Raw genomic sequence first — 8,759 nt, forward strand, 5'->3', positions numbered from 1 at the left:
TTCAGGGTATGAGACTATAACTCACTGCCCACATCTTACAAGAAAACCCCATTCGATTTGCTTCAGTGGTCAAAGAGAAATGAGAAATTTTGTAGAGGATGTCAGGAATCTCTTCCCTCCAAGTTCTGTCTATTGTATTCACACACAAGAGCATCGAAGTGCTAAGCTTGGAAGAATCAGACTCATGGCATACTTTACAACAATCCACATTTCTCTGTGACCGCTTAACCAAATTGAATGGGGTTTTCTGCAAAATAGAGCTAGGATGTTATATTTTAAGACCCTGAAGTAGCATTTAGACAGTTTAGTCATATTGGATGTTATCAATGCAAAAATCTGATTGTAATTTTTGGGGACATACTGTACAAGTGCTTTTCTAGTTCTGAATGATTTTACTCAGTGATTCCCTGGACAAAGGCAAGCAGTGTGTTCTGAATTAAAAGCACTTTTGTAGGTTGCTGCTTTGCCCCAGATATTGCTGAAAAGACAATTTCAAATTTTCAATGTGATGTATTTTGAATTCCAAAGTGTGTTATTTTTATCAACAGAGTTGGGAAAAAACAACCCCAGTGAACAAAGAATCTGTATTGAGTTAAGACAATCAAAGAAGAAATGTGTAGGTTTGCTTGGTAATGAATGAAAACACTCTTGCAGACTCTTTCCAGTCTGCTTCACCTATTCATAAAACAGTTTATCATTGATGTCACTCCTATTTAACCTTGAGTGCAGTTAGGAGGGGCAGCACTCGGAAAATGTTTTATTCTTATCTTAGAACAAAACAGATTCATTGTGTAGGAGTAGGTGACAGGGTATGATAGCACATGGATGAATGTTAGACCTTATTTACCTGCAGCTTGGCACAATGTCAGCCAAAGCTTGGCACAATGTCAGCCACAGCTTTCTGAAGAAGGCAGTCAATTTCACGCAGGTTTGCACACAGGGTCAGACAAACTTATTGCATATAAGTGGGGATATTTTTAAAGAATAGAGAGATAAAAGGAATTTAGGAACTACGTATAAGAAACAGTTTTACACATAGCGTGGGCTACACTCACACCACATGCACTCTGTCTCTCTCACACACACACATGCATGTACACGCATACACATTCAAGGACAACCGCTGGTGGGTGGTTCAGTGACCTCACAATTCAATTCTAGACCTGGCACACTGCAACCCCTTACCAGTCAGATTTATAAATTATCAGTAAACAATACAAATAGCTACACCTTGCTTTGCCACCAGATACAGCAGTAGGTTTCTGAAAATTCATGTAATATAGAAGTCACCAAGTATGGTTAAATTCTCTAGTCACAGAATGACTGAGTAAGGCCAAGGTTTGAAATCTACCAGAATGAGCTAAAAAAAAGACGTTGGGACATTTTGCATTGTTGTTTTATATCTTGATCATAGTTTGCACAAGACAAGTTATATAAATATATATTCATTTTATTCTACAGGGTAAAAAGACAAAACACAGGCATCACAAGAGACACAAACCATCCCATCATAGACCCACCAACCAGGGGAAACCAGAGACAGCTTCTTCCAGTGACTATGACGCTAGCCAGAGTAGTGACAGTGGAAGGTGACACTGGCATGGGTTAGATACAGGAAAGGAGATTCTTTACCAAGACATGGATCCGAGGTACTCTTACAACTGCAATGCTAGCCACAGGGGCGAGACAGTTAGATTACGATAATGTGAATGTTCTTCATTGGTTGATGCAAGAAAGCAGATTCTCTGTTGAGACCTGGATCCAGCATACTCTACTTACTATGACGCTAGCCAAATTAGTGACAGCGGAGGGGAATACTGGCGTGGAGAATTTCACAAATTTGAATACTGGCATGCTAACGACCGGTAGATGCAAGAAAGAAGATTCTGAGCTACCAAGATATGGTTCCAAGGCATTCTGGTGACTGCAATGCTAATAGCCACTGGAGTGATATTTAAGAGATGGTAGCTGAATGTTCATCATGGGTGGATGCCAGAAAGCAGGTTCTCTGTCGTGACCTGGATCTAGAATACTCCAGTTACTATGACACTAGCCAGGGTAGTGACAGTAGAAGATCACACTGACATGCTAGTGATAGACATGCAAGATAGAAGATTTTCTGCCAAGACATGGAACCATGGTACTCTGGTCATGACAATGCTAGCCACAGGAGTGACTGTTTGAGGTGATATTTGAATGTTTGTCATGGATGTATGCAAGAAAATAGATACACAAAGCTGTTGACCTCACTGCAGCCTATGACACTGGCACCATGGTTTGACTCTGAAATTATTAAAGACAATCCCTGATCACCATATGGTGAAGTTCATCCGCAATAGTTTAGCCAACAGGAGGTTCATCTTGAAGACTAGATAGCGATGGACAATCCAGCAGACTACGCCAACTGCGAAATGAAGTTCCTCAAGATTTTCTACTCTCTCCCTTGCTCTTCAATACAACAATTTCATGTATATACGTAAGTGACATCCTCGTAACAACCTCATGACAGTATGGTTACACAGATGTCCTCACCCTTCTTCACTTGGACAGAGCCAGGTCACTCGTAGAGAACACCCTCACTGCAGATATGTCGCAAATCACGAAGTATTTCAGGATCTGCAGACTTAAGATTAGTATGTCCAAGACAACAGTAACAACTGTCCACCTAAACACCAAGGAGGATTATGGCCACCTCATTATCACCCTTGATGGCACAGCTCTCCCTTACAATGCTACAGCAAGCTACCTTGTAGTGGAGTTAGAGACAGTTGACCAACGAGAATCAACTCAAGGCCCTAAGAACTAAAGTGTCCTCAAGGGACAACCTGCTCTAGGGGGTCAGACTTCAACATCTGTGAGGCATCTGAACAAGCTGGCAAGACACTCAACTACCTGCCCAACTTGCTATCATGTCCAATAGATCTGCTCCCTCCAGGTGCGAACGTCCCAAGGAGGGAATGAGTGTCATTGAATAGGATTTGAAATGGAGTTGGACGTTTCAGTGCAGACATGCACCAGTTGGGGCCGGCTCTCCAGCAGCCTGCCAGTGTGGTGCACCAGAAAAGACTGCTCAACACATTCTGAATGAGTGCCCTGATCGTCAACCACCTGACAACATGGACCTCACACACCCTACCCTTGAGACTGGAAGTTGGCTAGAACACCTGAGGGACGTTATTTAGCTGCTGCTGCCTCATACGCAAGAGGAAAGCAGATACTTTGTTGAGGCCAAGATCCAGCATACTCAAGATTAATACTGTGATGCTAGCCAGAGTAGTGACAATGGGAGATAACACTGGATTGCTCATTCATTACTGGTTAGATGCAAGGAAGAGATTTTACGACCAATACATGGATCCAATGTACTCTAGTGACTACAATGCTAACCACAGGAGCGACCATTATAGACATGATATTTTAATGTTCATCACTGTTGAATGAAAGAAAGCAAACTCTCTGTTGAGACCTAAATCAAGCATATTCCATGTACTGTGATGTTAGCCTGATGATTGATAGAGCTGCTATTTGAAAGGAGGATGATTTTTCTTTGAACAAGTCATTAATCCATCATAGTCAAGTAACTGTGATCTATCTGTCCGTTTGTATGTCCATTCCTGTCATATATTAAAATCATATATTATAAAAATATATAAATCATATTTTATTTGATTATATATATATATATAATCATATAAAATCATAGAATTCTGGAGAATTAAGAAATGACTTACATGATGGATCGTTGGATCAACTAGCAGCTTTATCAAGCATTCAGAGTGACAGGACACATATGACATGTGCATAGTATGGATGCTACCCCATGGCCATATCTGTTCAAGTAACTCCTCAGAGTTCTACAAAGTTTGAAAGCCATTTACTTCTTTTTATTTTTTGGTTTTGAAAATGTTATGTTAACAATCTTCATAGCTCCCAGCTCACAAATCTACCACTTGGTATTGGTTTGACAAGCCACAAATGATACAATCTAGCAGAATGGGTATAGACACATCAGAGCGATGTCAAGTTTTTATAGCTCCTAGACAAATCATATGCCTCTGAAATTAATAATGATTTGAAGGAACACTACATATTAAGATCTGAAACATCATTGTTATTTCATTGAATAGCATGATTACCAGATGTGTCATATTGAAATGATATTCATAATGTTATTGAAGATTCAGAAAAGCCCTTGCATGCAGTGATCATGTTTTGCAGAAGTGTTTATCAATCTACATGATACATTTCGTTGTAAATAAAAAAACAACAACATATTTTCACTAACGTTTCTTTCGAAAGAACAATGAAACTTGTGTCGTTAATGCATTCTCTGATGATTTGAAACTAGTATTGACCTTTTATTTTGTGTGTGTTTGTGTTTACATTGTGTGCTGCTTGTGTTTCTTTATGTGAAATTGTAAATGCTACTGACTGAGAGGATAAAGGGAGGAAGGGTGAATGCTAACAGAGTGGCAAAATATTAGCAAAAGCTGACTAATGAGAGAATACTCGGGGCAGCCGAGACTTTTTGGATTGAAGAATGTTAAAGGTGTCATTATGTATATGAAGTCAAGTAAAAAAAAAGTGAAAAACTTAATATACTCTCAATTCCTAATGTACATGGAAGATGAATAGATATTACAAGATCTGTTTGGCAAGGAGTTGTGAATTACAAGTATTCAAATTCTGTGAGAGAAAAAAAAAAGAAGAAAGGATAGAATGAATTACAGCAGTGAAGTCCTAGCAAGATGGGTACAGCTGTGCCAGATCCCTGTAGCATCAATCTACTGCTCAGGGGTCAATATGCAAAAGAGTTCAAATACATATAAAGGTGACTGATACCAAAATACAATGAGGATTGAATGGATGCAACAATAGTAGTGGAACATCAGTGAAGATTGAGGAAAATTTGACAGTCCATTCATAACATATGAATTCTTATGAGTCTTGGTGCCACCATCGCTGGATGAGGAGAATGCAATAGGGCATCAAAACTTTCAAATATTAATTACCTTTGCACAAATTGTTTGACTTTCTTCGAACTGCACAGATGTGCTTTACTGATACAACTGCATTCACTCAATCTACTTTTATTTTGGGTATCACAAACCTGACTTGTAGCGGTCAAAATGTAGAACTGACTCACAATTCAGTCCTGGCCCCAAGGGCAGTAACCCTGGATCTTTCTTAAACAAACTTAGGAACGTATATTCACTACACAATTTTGTTACGACCAAAATCACTCTGAGAATGATCGCACAAAAGAAACAACTAATGTTCAGGCGGTTTATTAACAGTGATATTGTGAGTACAGACTCGTAATCGGTGTTCACATCAGTACAATAATGATCAAGAGAAACGATTATAAATCGGTAATGGAATCACTTACACGCATTACAGTCCAAAATCTGATAATGACGATGTTCACATAGTCCCCTGGTGATGTCCAGATACGATGTTCGACACACAGATGAATGGTCCTTGATGCACCGATGAATGATTCCTCCAACGTAAATTCAGAGGCACTGGTTGCAATAATCCACGTTATAAATCCAGAGTATAGGTCCACAGCGAAATGTGCAGAATCCAATGTTGTGACGACCACGTCCAGTGGATGCGTTGAATGATGATTCACTTAATAATGTCCAGCAAGGAATCCAGCCCGTCACAGCTTTGCCGTAACAATGTCCGTTGACACTAAAATATGGAGTCTATCTCCAATGTAGGCAAATTAATTTTTCTGCAGGCAAAATGTCTCCCAAGCCTTATCTCCACAAACACAGTTTGTATAGCAGGTCAGCAGGTAACACAGGACTGACTATAACAAGTCGCTTTAGAGCCAGAAGTGACGTAACTCTCAGAGCAGAGGTGTTGGGTACTCTGCCTACTGCAGAATTTCTCTGGCTTATATACTATCCATTCACCCCTTTCTAGTACATTCTGTAATTTTCTCCAACCTGGGGCCACATACCTGAACATACTAGCAAGTCCAAATTCCAGGAATCCTGGATGACTCACTGTCTAACTATGTGCATAACATCATTGCCAAAATTAACTACCAATCACATTGGGTTACAGGGGCAGTGCCTCACTCAGCCAAATATGTAAGTACTTCCCAGAATATTCTGGAATGTGTTAAATCATTGTAGATTGAGTGAGCTATAATGTATTTCCTGTCACATGCATACATGTACTGTAGCTACATTGTATACCATGTAGAAAATTCTCCACTGATCTGGTCAGCCTGTATGTACTATATCTAATATCATATAGAATGTTCTCCATTAATCTGGTCAACCTGTGTACATACACATTAAAACAACCATGCATATAGTACATGTACATAACTACTTGTGTGTACATTTGTGACAATGTGTTGTACTGAGAACATTCATTTGTGGGCTGGGCATTGTGCCCACATACTGCAATATTATATATTCCATGAACTTTACAGTTATAATGATTGCTATGAAAGTTTGGTGACAAATTTGGCCACTTAATGTTTTCAAGAAAATCAAAATATGAAAGTAGAGGATAAGAAAAGATTCCTTGGTCTGTTTAAGAACTGTTTGCAAAAATTAGCAAAACTTCAAAATGTCATAACTTCCGTATTTTTCATCTGATTTCAGTCAAATTTTTACCGTTGAACTCGTAAGATTTTACTCTTTTGATCAGACTAACTTATATTTGGACTGGATTTCCTCCGTAACCCTAGAGGAATGGTACCCATCCGGAGAAAATGAAATTGGGAAATTTTAGCCCAGATTAAACTCCCTCCCTCCCCCAGGACCCGTGGGTGCACCGTTAGATCTGGGATTTTTTTTTTTTTTTTTTTTTTTGGGGGGGGGGAGGAGACTGCAGAGAAATTAATGATTACCCCATGGTCTCCATCCTGTTGTAACCCTCCTATAACTATAATTAAAGATCATTGTGGAGAGGAATCAAGCTACCTTGTGGGAGTATTGGTTTAGATTTTAAACTGTGGTACAACACATCTATATATATGGCTCTGCAGGTGTATGTTCACATCTTAGGTAGAAGACATACCGGCCATGATTGGATACCGCTTGGTATCTGCAGAGATTCCAATGTCAAGTTATAGGAACTGCTATAGTGTGAGATTCTAAGAATCGATTCAAGAAGTGGCTTGTTTACCTAAAATGTTATGCAGTTAATAATAATGATAGTAGTGATAATAATAATGATAATAAGATCGTCATCCTCATCATATGATAATTTAATAAAATGATAAGGATGATAACATCAATTATAATAATGATAGTAATACACATAATGAATTCAATGATAATGATGAAAAGAATGATAATAATATCGACATGGTCTTCTGTATTATATTATGGGGTAGCCCCAGAAGTGATGAGTTACATGGTAGGTGAATAATGTCTCCCAAAATGGTGTATAAAATCGTACGGTCATACACTGCAGACTTTTTTGTTATTTATCAAACACGGAAAATTAACCCCAATGTCCCTCTTGAATATACTTTCCTTTTGTATAGAGAAATCAATCAGATTTTTTATGCCTCCGCCACGAAGTGGTGCCGGAGGCATTATGTTTTCGGGTTGTCCGTCCGTCCGTACGTACGTCCGCTTTCGTTTACGCGATAACTTGAGTAATATTTACTGGAATTTTACCAAACTTGGTCCAAGTATGAAGTATGATAGGGCAATTATTTGATTAGATTTTGGGTGAAATCGGCTGAAGGTCAAAGGTCAAGGTCAAATCATGAAATTGTATCCGTTTACGCGATAACTCAAGACTGGATGGAGCAAATTTCACCAAACTTTGTTGGAGGATGATGTATGATGGGACAATTACTTGATTAGTTTTTCAGTGAAATCGGACAGAGGTCAAAGGTCAAAGATCAAGGTCAAATCCTAAAATTTATCTGTTTATGTGATAACTCAAAACTGGATGAAGCAGCTTTCACCAAACTTGGTCCAAGGATGATGTATGATGGGACAATTAGTTGAGTAGATTTTAGTGACATTGGCAAGAGGTCAAAGGTCAAAAGGTCAAGGTCAAATGCTACAAATGTTGCAATTTCCCCCATATCTATGCAATGCCCAAAGGTATTTTCTTGAAACTTGGTGTGGACATGTACTACTGCGTAAAGATTCTCCACAGAGAGTTTCATGTCATAAGGTCAAAGGTCAAAAGGTCAAAGGTTAGGTGAAAATGTTGCAATATCACTTTTCTTGCAAATGATTCAATGTATCTTCGTGGAATTTGGTACATACAATGCATGTACTGTCTGGCAGGGATTATCTAGGGAATTTAGGGGTCATGGGTCAATAGTCAGGGGTCAAAGGTCAAGGTCAACTCCTCAAAATTTTACTATTTCCCTCATATACTAGTATATGCAATGCTTGTATTATTAGTTACAAAACTTAATACATGCATTACCTAATGGAGATTCTCCGGGAAATTTCCTGCCAGAAGGTCAAAGGTTAAGGGTCAAAGGCCAGGTTTCAATGCCCCCCCCCCAAAAAAAAAAAAAAAAAACACACACACACACACAAAAAAAATCTATTTTGTACCATCATCACACTCTTTCTTCATACCTTGGAAATTACTCAATGCATAAACTTCCCCAAAATTTCCCAAATATGTGTACCTGCACTCTTAGAAAATTATAGCAAACCCAGTTCAAGACATTTCTGACAAACATGTCATTTCAATATTTTGCCAGTTATGTGAAACTGTCATGGATCACACATTGTGAAGACATTGTACTA

General features: G+C 38.7%; 1 protein-coding gene across 1 annotated transcript in view; it reads left to right on the forward strand.

The window, feature by feature from the left end:
* LOC140232644 (G patch domain-containing protein 1-like) overlaps nucleotides 1–3,636 on the forward strand; it is a 137,514-nt gene extending 133,878 nt beyond the window's left edge. The window contains exon 17 of the mRNA XM_072312745.1: nucleotides 1,462–3,636. Coding sequence (XP_072168846.1) covers nucleotides 1,462–1,593 — 132 coding nt within the window. The 3' untranslated portion in view covers nucleotides 1,594–3,636. The remainder of the gene's footprint in view (nucleotides 1–1,461) is intronic.
* The last annotated feature ends 5,123 nt before the right edge of the window (nucleotides 3,637–8,759 follow it).

This window comes from Diadema setosum, chromosome 9 (assembly GCF_964275005.1).
Source record: "Diadema setosum chromosome 9, eeDiaSeto1, whole genome shotgun sequence".
Lineage (NCBI taxonomy): Eukaryota > Metazoa > Echinodermata > Echinoidea > Diadematoida > Diadematidae > Diadema > Diadema setosum.